Here is an 18,398-nt window from a genome sequence, read left to right as displayed (position 1 = left end):
CATGACATGGTTGGGGCCTCAGTTTAGTTACCTTTCCCCGGTGGCCCCACTGCCTCGCTGGCTGGCTAATTGACAAGATCGTTTCTAATTAGACCACCGGGCTGGCTAATTCACTCCCAGTCCTTTGTTTAGTTAGTTGGCCAGGCTTTGTGCACCTCTTGGCCAGCTCTTTGCATACGGCCAAAAGTGTCGCGTGGAGCAACTTGGCCCGCTTTGTTGGGTAATTTACACGGGCAGGTGTCGGCCAAGTGGCCAGAAAATATACATATGTATATAATATATATATATATATACAGGTGAGTTGGTGCAACCGCGACGAGTGTGGCCCTTTTGCTTTCTTAAGGCCTGCGTGTCCGCGTGCTGTTGGCGATAAATTATGGCTTAATTAAAGTAAAAATGAATGAAAAAGCTACAAAGAAGTATACTCGTACATACCACTGCAGGCATGCATACATATTAATACAGTTGGGCAGGCAGCCTAATTAAAATACCTATGGCCGCACATTCGCCGCTCATTGAACGTATTCATCAGCGGCTTATCCGCAGCTAGATCTTCCAAGTCCCATCATTCGGAACTCTCGATCCCAGCCAGAATCGGGATCAAGTCGAATGAGTCAATGGACAGCAATTCATCAGTCGGAGCCCTGCGATTAATCCGTGGATGTGGAAAGTGTTGAGCTGACTGGAGATGGATCGCTGTCCAGTGGAAATTGATCTGCGGACAATGATCTTGTGACTCATGCAATTACCATGGCTTATTCCCCTTATCGAGGCCAAAGGAGTGCTGAGCGACAATCTGAGTTGACAATCGCACTCAGCTGAGTGTTTTGTACACTGACAAATGGGCGGCAACAAATCACTTTCGTTTAGATTGGCATCTAAGCAGATCAATTGAGGAAAGGAAAAATGTGCAGGGAAAATGCTGGCAGATCTAGCCAATTAAACGATAACTGTTCTTATTAATGATATCCTATTTAAACCAAAACTTTATTGTAGTTCAGTTTACTTGTGATAGCTTTAAAGGAGTTGTAAAATGTTCTCCAGCTAAAATATGAATTCACAAATATTGCTGATGGCACCAGCGATCTCTGCACACTCGCCACTTGGAAGGATCACCCAGCTGGAAAAAGAGGCTTCCTTATCGCCAGATCGCATGTGTGCTGTTTTGTGCTGCCGGCCAAATGGATCAAGATCTCGGTGGTCCTGCGATCTGTCATCTGCATATGAGCCGCATATTCAGATTCAGATTCAGATTCGATCCGATCCGATCCGACACAAGAAGATCATCCAGAGAAGCCCTTGAGTCGGCGGCGGCAACAGGTTTGCCCCAGATTTCGGGCAACTGCCTGTGTGGTCCCTCGATTGAGCCATCATCAGACATCGGACACACCAACTAAAAAAAAAGAGATCAAGAGAGGGGGTAAAAAAAAAAGAAGTGAAGACACCGAGATAGGGACCAATCTACCCTCCGTGCCAACTGGCAACTGGCAACTGCCAACTTTTATTAACCGAAGCCAGCAGGGCGTGGAGTGGCACTCGAGTGCCAAATCATGACAACGCAGATACAGATACATTTCGGACCGTGGCGCATATTCAGATTGAGATTCGAATACAGATTGATCCTGCAGTACGTGTGGCCCGATGAAGCGCCCCCAAAAGTACCAGGAATCAAGCACTCAACGGCTTAAGTGTGGCCCAAAAAAAAGGTCGCACGATCATCATACTGTTTCAGCTCACCATCAACATCCACATCAACATCAGCATCAACATCAACATCAGCATCAGCATCCAGAGAAGAATCCCCTGAAGAAGAATCTCCGCGCCAGCTGCAGCCTCTTAATTTGACACAAAACAAGATCAAATGTCACTCATCATAACTGCGAGCACGTAGGCATATGAGCATAATACTAATGAGCAACATCGATCTGCCCTGTCTGGGCCACAGTTTCAGTTTGGGTTTCGGTTTTGGGTTCGGAATCTGGCTGGGATTCGGTATTGGGATTGAGATTGAGATCCCCACTCCTTCCACTCCTTCTGCTTTTAATATGCAGGCGCGCATGCGCTGACCGACTTAAGATTGCCAAGTGGCAACCGCAACAAAAGCGACAACAACCTCGTTGCGACAACTTGTGCAACAATACAGGGTAAATATTAAGCCAAAGAATATTACACAGTGATGAATCTGTATCTGTATTCATTATATTTTTATATAAATTGTTAACAGAAGCGAAGTGCTACTTTCTAATGAGTATTTAACTTTTTTCGCTAGAGTTTACAAAGTTAAGTATTTTTATAATGAGAAACCCGCTAAAGAATCCAAAATGTTGATATACTTCGATACAGTCTCTATATATATGTATATTGAAATCAAATGACTTAGTTTAGTTCCCCCATTTTCTCTGCGTGTATCGAACAGTTCGAGGACCCCGAACTGCAGCGAACCGCTTTCCGGATTTTGGCCTGGTCTAATGCGCACGTTGGGTGCATAATGAAACGAGGGTTGCCTCAAACCTTCATAATTTTCGGTGACATTTCCTTCGTTCCCGTTTCCGCGGGGCACTTTCAACGAGCGGCTCTCGGTGGATTTATGACCATTAATTTGTATGTCCGACTCGACACTCGATTAATTGGACCTCCCCGAAGCCTGGCTACTGTGCATATCATTTAGGGTTTAGTGCTTAGGGTTTTAGAGGGTATAGGGCTCCTCCATTTCGGGCTAGGGAATGCCACTTTCACTGCTGTTCCTTCAACAAACATCGATGGCTGCTGGTTTGTAGTAGGTTAGCACACCTGCTGCGTTTTCGATCACCCCTTTCCCCTAGAGGAGGCCCGTATTAGCCGTAATTGTATGCAGAGGACGTGGTGGTGTTCGCTTCTCCCGGGGAGTATTACTATTACTATTAGATGCTTCTGGGAATGTGCGACCTTGTCATTTGCCAATTGTGAATTCTCACCGTTGCGGTTGTGTGCAGTGTGCAGCGCTTTGTCCATCAATTTATGCAAGTAATATTTTGATTTGTACCCTTCAGGTGCGGATGCACACCCACTATTGTGTGGTTCCCGGAGTCCCAATCCCAGACGCGATCAATTTCTGTTTTGACAGCTATGCGACTGTCAGGGGAGTTGAAGTGTGTCTAATTGATGTTGGTTGCTGCTTGGTGGTTGGTGGGCCGCAGGTCACAGATGTTTGTTTGGCCAGGTTTTAATCGAAAAACCAATATCAAAGGCACTGCCAAGAGGCAGGCACTCGAGTGACATCTGCCGGTTGTCCTGGTGACAGTTTTATAACACTTTAAATATTATTTAGGCCTCGGGTTACGTGTTTATTGCCCCGGACATCCTTCCACTCGCAGTCCCAAAATCCAGTCCCTTTCTCAAGCGCACGGACATGCGTGACCAATCGCGTTTAGGCCAGAAAAAGGGTTGCCCCGTTGCCCATTGATACAATTAAAATTGCGCTGCAAATGTGCCATGAAAATGCGATCGCAGGGTGGGGCCCATGCCCACATCGTTATATTTTACGATGCGGCTTTCGCCATAAGCCATAAGCCATCGTCCATCCCCAACCCCAACCACATACCCCCATTTGCCAGTTCCGATTGCCCTCGCGGTATTTCCTAATTGAATTGAGGAGGTGGGATCGCAAGACAGACCAACCAACGAACTAAACATCCAACTTTTGGTGAGTCAGTATCCATATTCGTATCCGTATCCGTATCCGTATATCCACAGCTCTCCGCACTTTCGGCGGGTTCATAAACAGCTCGTTTCCCCCCCTTTCCCGAATGGCTTGTTTTGCATGTTAACAAGATACTTCCGCTCGAATGGCACTTCGAGTACGCTCCCGTTTGTCGGCCGGGCACGAATGAAACGAATGAAAACGTAACGTAATTTCCCATTTTCATATGTCACTGGCAGCTATGAGGCATTTTCATTGCATAATTAACCCAGCCCACCCACTTTTCGCTCCCTACCTGTTTGGCAGGTGGGAAGAGTGCTTTCTCCGACTTTAGTTTCCCTTTGGAAGTTTTGAGAATAACATTTCGACTTCAATGACAAGTATTTGTGTCTAACACCAAAAGGGTTTCAATGTTTAACCTTCAAATATATCTTTCAATTGGGTTGGTTGTTACTTATTTATCAATGAAGTTTTAGAACATAATGATGACCATCCATGACCATGACCATGACCATGACCATCTCTCTTCTTCCTTTTAAAGCAATTATTTCTAATTATCTGCTTAATATTAAAGTCTTTATGACGTCTTTCTTTATTTAGATTGCTATTCTATTTATATTGGCTAATAACTTTTATCGCTTTCTTCTCCACGTAGCTAATACACTTGGGCTTAGTAAAGGATTTTATTTAGATTTAGTTTGCGATAACTAATAACTTGAGCTTTCAGAAATGACTGGAATAAAGGGCTTTTTTTTTAACTGCCTTGATCTTTTCCCTTACTAAAACTATCCATATTATGATGGCCATAAAACGTTGACTCTTGTTTCACACCAATTCAAATTTTATATTATATTATCCACTTTGAAGTGCATACAGCTCAATAAACGGCCTGCGTTAAATCTCATTTGCTCAATCGAAAGGCGCGCTGAAATTATCGCGGATATTTCGCTTGCAGCTCCCACGCACGCTGTATCTTAAAGATACTTTTATTGCGACCTCCTCTTCGCCCCGTTTATTTATTTACCTTTTTACTTTTTCGCTTGATCTTGGCGATCAAGTCAAGATCTGCGCGCAGGCGTAATGAGGCAACTCCACTCGCTGAGCAGCAATGTCAAATACGCAGATCTCTTCCTTCGATTGGCGCTACGTGGGTGGTCCCTCGATTTGTTGCCTTTGATCTGTCCCATGAGACGTGCCACACCCACACACACACACATGTGTGTGGTTCGATAAAGAAGGCCCAAACTGGGGGATTTGCATGCAGCGAGCCAGAAACTCATTAAGTTCGGGAATTAGAAGCGCCGCCAAATGGCCAAATGCTCGTAAATCTCTGGCTAGTTTTGGCCGCTGGTATCAGCACTGGATTGCCAGTACTAGGATTGACCACAAAGTGTGAGCCCGTTTCGCTGTAAGCTGGTGTTTCATTAATAATCCCCAGCTGAAAGGGCTGCGATGGCCGGCTAAGTTGGCTGGCGGACTCTTCATAAATCTTGTGTCGCATAATTACAGTTAAAATTTATAAGCTTATCTCCTTAGCCGCAAATTTATTGGCGAGTCCAGCGACCAAGTAACGCTCAACGTGGAGCGTCCGTCAACTCGCAGAATGTCGTTCAAGGTGCAGGGCGCGAAAATGTATGCATTTAAAATCCCTGATTAGATTCAAGTACTTCTTTTCCAGTACTTTATTTCAGTGTATTATGGTAGGGAAAAATAAAAACATCTCTAATATACTTTTTAAAAAGATTTATTTATTGCTGAATTGTATTGCAACAGCTCTTCCGTAGTTTTAACACTATTAAATACATATTTCTTTATTGCTGAATTGTATTGCAACAGCTCTTCCGTAGTTTTAACAATATTAAATACATATTTTTTGTGTCAAAAATACCATGAAAGGATGAAGTAGTGTGTCGTGTGAATTTCTCGCAGTGCAGTTCGCAGTTCCCGTTCCGGTCACCCGGTTCGCTTTTGCGTTGGTTCCTTTTGGCTTCGCTCATTAAACGGTCTCCAAGTATCGGCTAAAAAATGTGTATTTAAAACGGCGTGAAAACAATTTGTTGCCAATTTTATGACGCCTCGCCACTCAGCTGCCCCCTGTGAACCCATCGCCCCTCCAAAGTCGGCTTGTGGATCTGCAAAACAAATCCATTTGAAGTCTGTGGTCTTTGGGTACTAAGTGTCAACCCCATAGATTTATGCGTATTGTCTTTTTTTTTCGGGTTACTTGCGCTGGCATTCCGGGAACACTCGGACTCTGGACTCGGGACTCGGGATTCTGGATTCTGGATTCAGGATGCTGGTTACTGGTTGCTGGATGTGGCTCTGTCTTCTGGCCTTAACTCGCGCCAAGGCTGCGAGCTGCCAGACATTAATCATTTGGTGCTGGGGGGTTAAGAACGGAGCAGTTCCAGCAGTTTGCGGCAGCATTCGAGGCGTTGTAATGTGTGTAGCTGCAAAGGGTTAGGGGTATTTGGGGGGTTCAAGGGGATTGGCGGTTTCAGGGGTATCCAGGGGGGTCCAGGGGGCGCAGGACAGCGGGATTAATGTACGCGGACAAGGTATTTGAATGGGCCTTTTTATGGTCGCATTTATTGAATTTATAACGTAATATACCCGCTCCCATGACTCATGGCGATTGCTCCAAAACAAAAAGTTCAAAACCCCACCGTATTGCCTGTATACTAATCCAGTTCCTGGGTCAGCTCCTCTGCCAGAGGCAATAAAAAATTATGCTTAAACAAAATACTCGCAACTATAAATTCAGCAAAATATTACTAAACTTAAATTGACTTTTTATGAAGTTATATCTTCGCCAGACGCGTGCCATAAAAAATCACTTAGGCCGCGCGGAAAACTCCCACGCACAGTGGAGCCTCGCGAATAAAGTGCCGAACGTAATAACGTTATAACGCGGCCGTCGTTACGTACTCAGTATCACTCGCCTTTGTCCGCCTGTCCGATACGATACGATACCATATACAATACGATACTATATGATACACAAGCGAATGTGAATGTCGCCTTCGATGTGAAACCCAAAACCGATTCGTAAATCATTCACGGCGAATTAAGACGTTTTTTTTATTTCACGCGCGAATTTGTTGTTGAACCGCCAGTCCAGTGAGTCGAATAAAAACTCAAAAAAGGCATGCTAAAGCCACAAATTAAACATTCCATACTGGTAAATAAACTACTTTGCTATACTTGTTATACATTTATTTGGTTTATGGTCTGCAAATGGACTTGAGTTGCTCATCGGGAAACAAGAGGCCAACTTAAAATGTTATAGGTTCAGGCTAGCCAAAAATAGTAGAACAACTTTACTATATTCCCAATACTTGAAAAGTCTAATTACTTTTTTGACTAAATAATTTTAATTTCATTAAAGGTATACTTATTTCTCATGAAATGTCTTCTTAATAAAATAATAACTGAAATAATGAAAATAGTCTTAAAGTGCTTTATTATTGAATGAACACGATTCAAATCATTTAATATTGGAACATAATTGAAGTTGTTTATTTGGGCTATTAAATATTAAATAATATTTTATTGTTAATTAAAGAGCGTGACTTACAATCCATTTGATAGCCATTTCCCATTCAGTTTTTCTGTATTTAGACATTACCTTCAGTTGTTTATTGTTGTCGTCCACTTTGTTTTAGCCCCTCGAACTTCTGCAGGTGTTACGTGTCTGCGATCCACTGTACCGCCGCCCCCCACCACCCCCTCTCCCCGCCGCCTTAACCCGTGCCGCCTGCAATGACAGACACATTTAACACCTACGCGATGTTGACGCTGCACTTCAGTTTGGCCAAAAGCAACAGCAACAGCAAAAACAAAGGTAAAGCTCGGCGGGCGCCGTTTTGGCCGTCAAGGTGTCAATTTGTGCCGTTGGCAGACTCACACACTCACACACACACACACGCACACACTCGCACATACTCACACACACTCGCACACACCTGGATTTGACGACTGTATGCAAATTTAATGGCTAAATTAGACGATGGTGCGCTGAGGAGCGAGGGAGGGGCGGGGCGAAAACAAAGCGACGAAGGAGGGAATTTAATAATATATGTGGCTAATGTTTGGCATCGAGACGAGACGCCGTTTATTAGGCGTGATTATGCTCGCAGATAGCAGTTTTCAAATTCAATTTGCATAATGAATTCAATTCGAATGTAATTCCAGCAATTGCTGCGGCCGGTGCCCAATCTTTTGATCCGCGCATTGCTAATTGAGTAATTAATGCCGACGCCCACGGCAAATGGAAATGCGATCGATTATCTATATAGCTATATCTACCATATATGTACATATGTATATGGCGACCACCCACTTGGCCAATTGGGCGACTGTGCGATTGGCTGCGGCCCATAAACAGATATGGCAATCACATTAAAATTATGCAAAATTCCTTGATAACGACAGCAACAACAACGGCGTGTATAATTTAAATGTTTATTAAATTATTTAGTTGTGAATTTATGAATCTATTATACAAAACGCACACGCAGCCTCTGCTCGTTTCCTCGGGCGATTTCCCTCTGCAGCTACTTCCAATTCTTCGGAAGAATTCTTCCGCCGAGTTCTGCGTGTGCGGCGGACTAGAATATGATACAACTTAATCGCTCCGAACTTCTTAGCCTAGCTTACACGCTACACACTCCATAAATACTAGATCGTAGATATTGCCACGCCCACTTCTAGCAGGGCTCCTTGGCGGCAGCGGCAGCGGCAGCGGCACTGGCCGCCTCCTGCAGCTCCTGCAGCTCCTCCTCCTCGCGGGTCAGCGGTATCGTCGAGTGGTTGTACAATCCCTGGGCCATCAGCTGCAGCGCCAGCGGATTCTTGGTGCCGCTCGACTTTTTCAGCTTGGCCCGCTTGTTCTGGAACCAGATCTTGATCTGGGCCTCGTTTAGGCCCAGTTCCCCGCTCAGCTGCTGGCGCCGCTTCTCCGTCAGATAGCGATTCTCGTTGAACTCGTGCTGTGGGCGAAGAGCAGTGGGGAAAGGGGTCAAAGTGCGTTTCGATGGAGTAGTATTTTAAAATATATATATTGGGGAATGTTAAAATAGTTAATACCAAGCTTAGGCAGAGAAATTAAGGGCTGTACATAGCTGTTAAAAAAAAAGATGAAAACTACTTTATATTCGTATTGTTTAATTATATTCGTAAGATTTACATTGTTTGCAAAGCTTTTATATTTTATATGATTTTCTAAATATTCTCCAGCTTTTATAATTTATATGATTTTCTAAATATTCTCCAGCTTTTATATGATTTTCTAAATATTCTCCAGCTTTTATAATTTATATGATTTTCTAAATATTCTCCAGCTTTTATATGATTTTATATGATTTTCTAAATATTCTCCAGCTTTTATAATTTATATGATTTTCTAAATATTCTCCAGCTTTTATATGATTTTATATGATTTTCTAAATATTCTCCAGCTTTTATATTTTAAATGATTTTCTAAATATTCTCCAGCTTTTATATTTTATATGATTTTCTAAATATTCTCCAGCTTTTATAATCTATATGATTTTCTTAATGTTCTCCAGCTTTTATAATTTATATAATTTTCTAAATATTCACCAACTAAATAAAAAAATAATTTTAAGGCATTTACGTTGGCAGATAATTAAAAAAAAGATCTTTAGAATTTAAAAGTTTGTTTCAAATGAATTATTTAAATTATTTATCTGCAACCCACTCAAATAGGCACAATTTAGAAAGCTTGTTTGCTGGTGATTTAATATTCTCGCTATATTTCAAGTGCATCACTAAATTGCGCCCAAGTGAAATTTCGAGGGAATTTAGGGCGGAACTCATCTTACCTTCAGTCTGGCCAACTGCGTTCCGCTGAAGGCCGTTCGCGGCCTTTTGTCCTCCGGCACCCCGCCCCCATCGGCGGCCTCCCCCTTCTCGACGCCACCGCCCCCGCCCCCGCCACCTGCCGCCGAACTGGACGTCGCCGGCTTCTTGGGCTTTCGCGCTCGTGGACCTGAAAACACAAAACACACAAACACAATGAGACGAGCTGCGAGACGCGAGATGAGTGCGGAGGTCATAAAAATTCCAGGGAGCGCTTAATGGCACCAACATGACTGGACCTGGCCCTCAACCTGCCCGACTGCCGACTCATCGGGCGGACATAAATCCTGCGCCTCATATATGCCGTCCGGCCCGGCAATTAATTCACATTTAAATGCGCCCAGACGAGTCCGGGGTAACGTCCTTCAGCCCCATTTTCCCCAACCCCTCCCCATCGAAGTTTACCAGCTAAAACAATTAAAGTTGTCGGGTGGAAATGTGCTCGCGTCATTTTCAAAAAGTAATCAACGCAATGACATTTGACTGTGGCTAATTTTCCCCGAAGGATAACACCCGGCAAACACCCCCAAAACACACCCAAACACACCCAACGGACTGGCGACTTGAGTTGTCTTCGATTTAATTAACAGCATTCGGGGCGGACAGGCGCAGAGAATCGCGCCACTTGATGTGGGTTGGCCCAAAAGTTGCCTCAAAGACGGCCAAGTAAAATTCTATTCGAAAATGAGGTTTCAAAGTTTGGCTCGTTTCGGAAATAGTTGGGAAAACTCTAGCCGAATTGCAAATGGAAAGCGAAAGATGAAGCGATTATGAGGTTTCACTAATGGGAATATTTTGGTCGAAGAAGAGCCAAGTCAAGTGACCGCAAGATGTTCGAAACGAAACTGAAATATGTGGCAAGTATTTTGCAATTTAGAAGCTCCATCTATCATAAGGCATTTGTGAGTGTCTTGAGGATGGAGTTTTGCAAATGAATTTGTATCTTTCGACCAGCTTAAGAACTTCATGTTTAAGACTTATTAACTGACTTATTTTGAATCATTTACTAGATACGCTCCTTTCTCTAGTAGCTCTTACTGAATGGTTCTTTGGTGTCTTTGAAAAATTAAAAATTTAAACGTTTATAATGTATCTAATGTAACGCTGAGCCTGTAAAGAGGGCAAATGTTGCTTTTAGGAAAATTAATATACTCCAAATTTCAGCCAGCCCATAAATTGGTAATTATATCCACAATTTTAGCTATCAGCTTAGTCACAGCAGCAAAACTCCAAAGCCCCAATCATAAAACCTTGACCCATTCCGTCCAACTATTAAGCACCATTATATCGATCCCGAAATTCCAGTTCACTGAGTCCTGTCCATCGTACTTGTGCTTTTGTACTTACTTCGACCTGCAAAGAGAGGGAATTATAGAGAAAGGTTAGAACGATTTGAGGTAAACTGCTGGGGACAATTTAAAATTTAATTTACTTTTAACGCGAATCAATAAAATATCGGAAATTGATTAAATTCCTCGATGTCAGCGCGACTCAGCGTAAACTTTCTGATGGCGAAACGTGCAAAAATTCCCGGCAACCCCGCTCGGCCACGCCCCCAAAGCGCCTGCCGCCCCCCACAACAACCTTCAAAACAAATGTAGCGGCACTAATGGCAACGCAACCAAGTCATGCCCTAAGTTAAATCGTTGGAAAAATTGAACAAATCAATTTTGTCAACAAAATGCCAAAGCTGCCGACGGGCGCGAAATTAAACCAAAATTTGTAGATTGTCGGGCGGGGTGGGGAAAGGGGCGGCTGTCTGTACAAGTGGGCGGGGCTGTTGTAAGGTGTTATCACGGTTTTAAATTTCACACGCAGCCGACGATAAAAACAAACAACAGGAGCAGCAGAGCAGCAGAGGCAACAAAGGCAGACCTTGAACCTGTCAGACAGCCGGGAGACGATGACGACAGGAAAATCCAAGTCACGATGACCTCCGCCCCCCGAGGAAAACTCCCCCTTTTTGCTCGCGCTGAAGGAAAACGCATGTTGGCAAGCGGAGATAAGCAAACTCGAGCTGCATGCCAAAGCGTCGCAAGGACATTGCTAAGGGGTTGCCAGTTTCCTTTTGCCCCCAAAAGAAAACGCTTCACAATGCAACAATTGCCAGCGTGAAATCTTTTGCTCTCCTCTTCTCTTCGCTCTTGTGGAAATTGTGATTTATAGCGTGTTAAATTTTTCATTGCTCTGCTGCGCAAATTTGACACAATAAAAGTTTCAAAGTGGTTTTTCGGGGGAGTTTCCGGAGGTTGTTCCGTGGGGGTTACTTCAAATTGGCTTTAATACAAATTATATGAACTCAATCAATGTTGCTGAAGTATTGCAGAAAGTAGTAAAGACGTAAATGTGGAGGGTGAATAATTTAAAATCATTATTACTGAGTAATAACAAGTCAACTTTAAAGCCAAGTTGTAAGCCTTTCCAGCCTTATATTTTTATTGGCTTTGGTCACACTTAATGCACCCTTCTCCGCGCTTCTCATGATTTATACTCCCCTAAGTCCTTTGCAGTGAGACACGCATTCTACAAAGCGAAAAGTTTTTGTTTTGACCGCAAATCGGTCGACAATTCCCAAAAAAGTGAAACAGTGGCCTTGTTCACTGCTAAGCCCGTAAGAAGTAAACAAAAACAGAGACGCACATTCACATAAATTCCTGTTCATCAAAAAACAATAACGCGACAGAACAGACGGCGAAGAAAACAAAAACGGGAAGATGTCTTCATCAGCAGCCTCAATGACCCAACTTGGCGAAGCCAACTGCCAACTGCCAGCCGAGTGAGCCGAGGCAAAAAGCAGGCTTCTTCTGCCACTGGGGCATATGTTTAAAATAAACGCATTTGTTTTATTTATGCTTAACATGAGTTGCAAATGCCAAAAGCAGCAGTGCGAGCACACAAAAGGAATCCAGCATCCAGCCGATCGGGTTAGTTACCTTTAAGGCGGGAAAATGAATGAACCTGCCGTAGAACCTGGGCACTGCGCAATTAAATCCAAGGAATTGTGACTCCAGTAGGAGCCGCATATCCAAGGATCAGGTGTACCATCTCGGTATGAAACTCGGAAACTCACGCCCCAAAAGCCCCGAAATTGACTTATAAAGATCTCAAACTAACGGGCCACACGCAGACCACGCCGATCGCGTCACAGGGGAGCCAGAAACCGAAACAGATACAGATACAGATACATATGGAGATACAGATACAGATACCGATTCAGATTTAGATACAGATACAGACGGAGCCGGTCTGGCGATCGAGAACCAGTCACATAAGTTTCAAACGCCGAGCTTCGATGTAAGCGATCTGTCTCGCGACGATCGCAACTCGTATCTGTTTCTAATGATCGCACATTCGAGCCCAGAGATCATTAATAAGCCATAAAAGACAACACATAGCCGGGGAAATTTACATGTGAAAAGTGAAAGCGCTCGATGATTGATCGGTGGTTATTCGGCATCCACAGTTCTGATTGCCGATCAAAGATCACTCGATCCCACGCAGAAACCCACCAACCCACCGACCAAGCGACCAACCTGGCAGACAGGCAAATTAACGCTGCGGTTTGGCGACACTGATGAATATTGACATGACGACGCGTCGCTCATCGGTTTGATTGCACGTTTAATTGAAGTGATTGACGCGGACAGCGCGACACTCGCAGTCACAATCGCAATCGCCGGATGACAAACGATGCCGATCTGTGGATATATATACATACATACATACATAGGTGTATAGCTTTGGAACTTCGTCAACGTTTTGTCTATCGCTCAATCGATCCATCTACCGACCGGTGCTCGAAAATAGACATTCGAGCCAGTCCAGCCTGACTAGCTTGCAGCGCCAAAGGCTAGCGACCACATTCAGCATTCCATCGCATAATTTGCTCTCCTGCATGAAAATATTTTTAAGCATATTTCTTAATTGCTCTATCAGTGCCGGTGTTTAGCTATGTGTGTTCGCTGTTGCCACTGCCACTGCCGCTGGCTAATTTGCATAGCCCTTGTTGGCTTTGCATATGAAATCGCTGGAGGGGCACACACTAGTTGTCCTCGCGGTGCTTTCATCGCAGGGCGCTTCATTGAATATGCTCCATGGGCGAGTTGGAGGTGTCAAAACATGTTGCTTCGAACGCGTTTTGAAGGCGGCAAATGAAAGTAGAAAATGTGAGCCAAGCTTTGCGACAACAACAGCTATAATTACGCCATCGGAAAATCAGCAATCAAGGTTATACATAAATGTTAAAATCAAAAGCAAAATACTGCGACAAAATCGTTTTAAAATCTGAAGTATCTATTAGGTAATTTAAGCCCCGCATAACTATAACTTTAAATATGGCTTGGTTGAGCTGTGTCGCAGTGGAAACTGCCGACGAGGAGGACATTCCTCAATGATCCCAGCGAATTCCGAGCCAACCTTTTACGCGCTCTCACACCTTTAGCGATTCAATACCCTGGCCGAGATATCGGTTACACCTACAGCATTGATTGGGTCCATGAGGCAGCCGCAACTGGTTTGACAAATTGCAAACCGCATTTTCCGCTGATATTAGCAAACAATTTCATTAAGAAACTGTAATCCATCCGGCAGTGCTGAGCATCAGGTGGTCTGCAACTGCAACTGCAACTGGGATTGGGATTCGGATTCGGATTGGGTTTGGAGCTGTGACTGAGATTGCCGGAGGCCTCAAGTACGGGCGACACCGATATGGGCGGCCAGAGTATCTGTATCTGTAGCTGTAGATGTAGCTGTATCTAAATCTGCAACTGTGCATGTAGACGTATCGCGAGCTTAGCGCGCCTTAATAGACACGTTGCTTTGCCTTTGTGCAATTGAGGTGTGAACATTTTACGCTTCTATGGATATTTCGACTAAATTAGTGCACTTTTATGGCCTCTCAATTAACGCAATCCTCAGTTTCAGCTCAGCTCAGCTCAGCTTAGCTTAGTCTCGATTTCGATCACAGTCTCAGCTCCAGTTTCTCCAATTAGATCAGTCAAAGTCTGGCACTCTGGCACTCTGACAGTCTGACAGTCTGACAGTCTGGGAGTTACTTTCACCCTAATGAACACATCAGAGGCGCTGATCTCGTGGGACCACCCGAAACGAAAGGTATCGCTTTGGTATCGAAAGAGTGTTTGTTTATTTGCTCTTTTGTCGGTTGCGGTAGTCAGCGGGTTCTTTGGAGGGGCTATAAAAATAAAATTAAATCGAAGAATCCCGCGATCTCTGAGGCGATCGACCGACGACCAATCAAGCCGCCCAGACACTAATGAATATTTAGATAGCCCACGAAAGCAGCATTCAACAGCAAAATAACTGAGATGAGCCCCAGCGGCAGTGGCAGCAGCAGCAGCAGCGCCCAAATAATTTGTAGATCAATAAATGTTCGCTTTATGGCTCTATTAGCGGCGATGGACCATCAGCGTCGTGTGTGGCCAAATGAGCAAATGGCCAAATGTCTGGGCTGCAAAACAAATATGCGAATAAGTGTGTTCACACCAGGGCGATGCCGACATTAACATCAATCTTCCACGGATCACCGAGATGCAAACCACTCGCACTGGAGACTGGACCACACCAAATGCCCAGGTCCATGATCACGATCCCAATCGCGATGATGATCACGCTGATGATGGGCAAGGCAGTGAGGCAGAAGATCGGACCGAGACCCACTCGATCCACTGAGATTCCAGATCTCAGATGCAGGGCTCCGACTGAAGGTCCAGATCACTGGGCTTAGCCCCTTTTGGTCCAGTTTGATGCACTCAGTCAGTGCCCTGCGCAACCAAATATTCGCGTATTAAATTGGCTTTGAAATTGCCTTGATTTTATATAAGGAGAGTTGACCTGCTTTCTGAATTCGCATTTCACTTTTACGTAAATTACTTAAACAATCTTAAAGAAATAGCTAATGAGCTTTTGCCAAAGTCGACTATGCCTGGGCCATTGTGTGGTAGGGTGTATGGCATGTTAAATCTTGAAATGTCTTAATAAAACAATTAATAGCACAGCTGAGCTCATAAGATTTTTTCTTTCCATATTTCTTGTTGTGCCAATGCAGGGGCACAGTGTCTCGAGAACAGGAGCGAATTCGAGAAATCAAGTTAATCAGAAAATATTTCAAATGTTTGGCACTATATAAAAATACTATTTATAAAGTATTTTTATATTTCACGTACTTTAAAGATCTTTTGCAATGAACGTTTTAGTAAGTTGGTAGTTTATGTTGTATAATCTTGCCCCGTTGTAAGGAATGGATCTTTAAATGCTTTCAAATAGCATACTTGGCTGATTGAACGAATTAGACTTAAGCACCACCAAGTCCCTCGACCCATTGGCTCCGCTCCTGAATCACTTTTTATGACTGGCCTGTGTGGCGAACAAAAAGGCAGCGTCAGGGGCACGGACTCGGCCAAAAGCCAAAGCCAAAGCCAAAGCAAAAGCCTGGCCAGAAAGCCAAGCGATCGTTCGTATGTCGTGTACGTACTATAAAGTAATTGAAAAGCACAACAGTTTGTTTTAAATATCAGCAGGGCGAGCCGCCCAAGTTGACCACCTGTGCGGTGGTGTTCGAGTTGGATTTATGGCCCGGCTTTTGGCCATGCCTCTGAGTTGGCTCTTACGCTCACTCACATTGTCCATGCAGCTGATCTCTGTGTCTCAGGCGGTGCGGCCAGCATAATCATCATAATCATCGGCGTCATCGTCTTCATCATCATCCCGATCGTCATGATCGTCATGATCGGGCTCTTATGCTAATTTCGAAGACGACGACGACTTCGCCTTGGATTCCGCCATGTGGACCACACACGTCGACCGATTCGCATGGTCTCCAAAGGTCGCTCCTCCCCTCGCCGAGAACTTTTATATGCTTTTACGGATCCATCGGATCCATTGGATCCATGCCCTTGTCGGAGTAAAGAGTATTCGCCACTGGGTTTTTCGGCTTTGATAAATTATCGATAAAACGATGCGATCACTTTTAATTTGGCTTAGTTTACCTACCGCATTCTCTTGGCTGTGAACTCTGTGTTACTGTATGGATATCAGTTTCGGTTTCGATTTTGGTTTCGGTTTCTTATATTTCAACAAAAATCAAGGGAACGGAACAGCAGCCAAGGAATGCTGAACCTGAGTTGATTGGGGATGCTGCTGCTGCTGCTCTTTCGGTTCTTAATTAAGTTATCAAAGTTTTTATGACGTCAGCGGGTCGAGAGAGGGAGAAAGGGAGACGGTGAGACAGGGACGGGAAGCAGCTGGCGCCAGCAGACGCCGCATAGAAGAATCTTCGATCGGTTCTTCTCGGCTTAATCGATGCTGCCCCTTCTTCTGGCATCCTGACAATTTCCAGGAGCTGGGCAATGTTGTGGTAGATATTAAGAAGATAATAATGCATTATCCAAATACCCTATATGTGATAAGGACAATAGTTCTCGTATACTTTTAAGACCCATTTTAAATAACATTTGACCTAAGAGCGTTTTGATATTCTTATTTTAAGTTTATTCATCCCAAAACCTTCTTACCAACTTAAAGTTCAATAAAATATATCCTATCCAACCTGACTTCCATTACTATTACATTTTAGATGTGTTAGCTGATGTTACCCCCATCGAAGTGAGTGTATAAAACGTAAACAAACCTGCTCAATGTCGGTTCGAATCGTTTTCATTCAGTTTCAGTCGCGGACCCCGTCGATATGCTCTGAATGTCGCATTGGGAGAAATCCGAACTCAGCTTTTTGTTAAAATTCTCACGCTTCGATCTGGCGACTTTTAATTACTATTATCCTTTGGTTAGCCCCATTTCGCGTGTTTGTTGTGCCTGCGCCGCTTTTAATTAAGTAATTATGGCAGACGGAGGAGCGGTGAACAAGCGAGGCAAATTTCAATTCAACTTCAGCTTTTTGTCGTAATCTGTGCTTCAATTTCAACTGTCATCGGAGCTGCACTTGGCCCTTATCAACCGATAAGTGCCCCACGTCCCCCGCTAATCCCTGTCTGCCTGCAGTTTACACATCCTTCCTCGATTTTCCCTTTTCCTTCTGAAGAGGAAACTGTCATTTGTCTATTTTTAACAGACACGCCGACATGAAGGATTTAATTAAATTCAACTCGAGCTGACAGCTTCCATGCACGAGCTTTTGATAGTCGTCGTAGGTTTGGGAGGGGGGTGGTAAAAGTATCTGTATACGTATCCGTTGTATCTGTGTGTCCGTATCTGTGTGGGCGTATCTGTGTGTCCGTATCTGGTTGTCCGTATCAGCGCTTGTGGGGGAGTTCTCCGTTGGTTTGTTTGTTTGTTTGTGATAAGTTTCTCTGCTGCAGATTCTCAATTTCCGATTCGATTTGTCGACTCCTCGGCTGCATTCAATTCACTTACTTTTCGCTTTTGACTTTTGTTTGCTGTTGTTTTGCGCAATTTGCCAGCAAACTTTCAATCAAATTGGATTTCGAAGTGATTGAATAAATGAGGCAAGGAGCGTATCAAGTTAAGTGGGCGTGGGCACTATAGTACACATATATTTTAGCAACTTTTGGTAACACACAGTACCATAAACTTAAATGTATTATTTTCGTCTCTCAAGCCAACTAAAGTAGTATAAAATATCTAATTTTTCCCACTTTTTAATAAGAATTTGTTTATTAAATTTCCATTTTTACCTTGACAGATTTGTCATTTATCGCATCGAAAACATAAACTTCGCATGTTTAACTTTTAATTTGCACTTGGCGAGATGTAAAAAGATATATATTTGATGGCTAATGATTTGCATTTTTAATGAATTAGTAGGGATGAAATCATATCTAATGTTAAATTTCTTATTTATCTT

At 43.7% G+C, this 18,398-nt stretch overlaps 1 protein-coding gene across 1 annotated transcript in view; it reads right to left on the bottom strand.

Annotated features, from left to right (window-relative positions):
* Positions 1–8,129: 8,129 nt before the first annotated feature.
* The window catches only part of LOC120446639 (homeobox protein invected), a 32,843-nt gene continuing 22,574 nt past the window's right edge, over positions 8,130–18,398 (bottom strand). Inside the window, exons 2-4 of the mRNA XM_039627707.1 lie at positions 10,910–10,915; positions 9,526–9,692; positions 8,130–8,670 (exon numbers count right to left, since the gene is read on the bottom strand). Coding sequence (XP_039483641.1) covers positions 8,389–8,670; positions 9,526–9,692; positions 10,910–10,915 — 455 coding nt within the window. The 3' untranslated portion in view covers positions 8,130–8,388. The remainder of the gene's footprint in view (positions 8,671–9,525; positions 9,693–10,909; positions 10,916–18,398) is intronic.

This window comes from Drosophila santomea, chromosome 2R (genome assembly GCF_016746245.2).
Source record: "Drosophila santomea strain STO CAGO 1482 chromosome 2R, Prin_Dsan_1.1, whole genome shotgun sequence".
Classification (NCBI taxonomy): domain Eukaryota; kingdom Metazoa; phylum Arthropoda; class Insecta; order Diptera; family Drosophilidae; genus Drosophila; species Drosophila santomea.
Note: the sequence above shows the minus strand (reverse complement) of the source record. Positions and strands in the feature narration are given on the sequence as shown.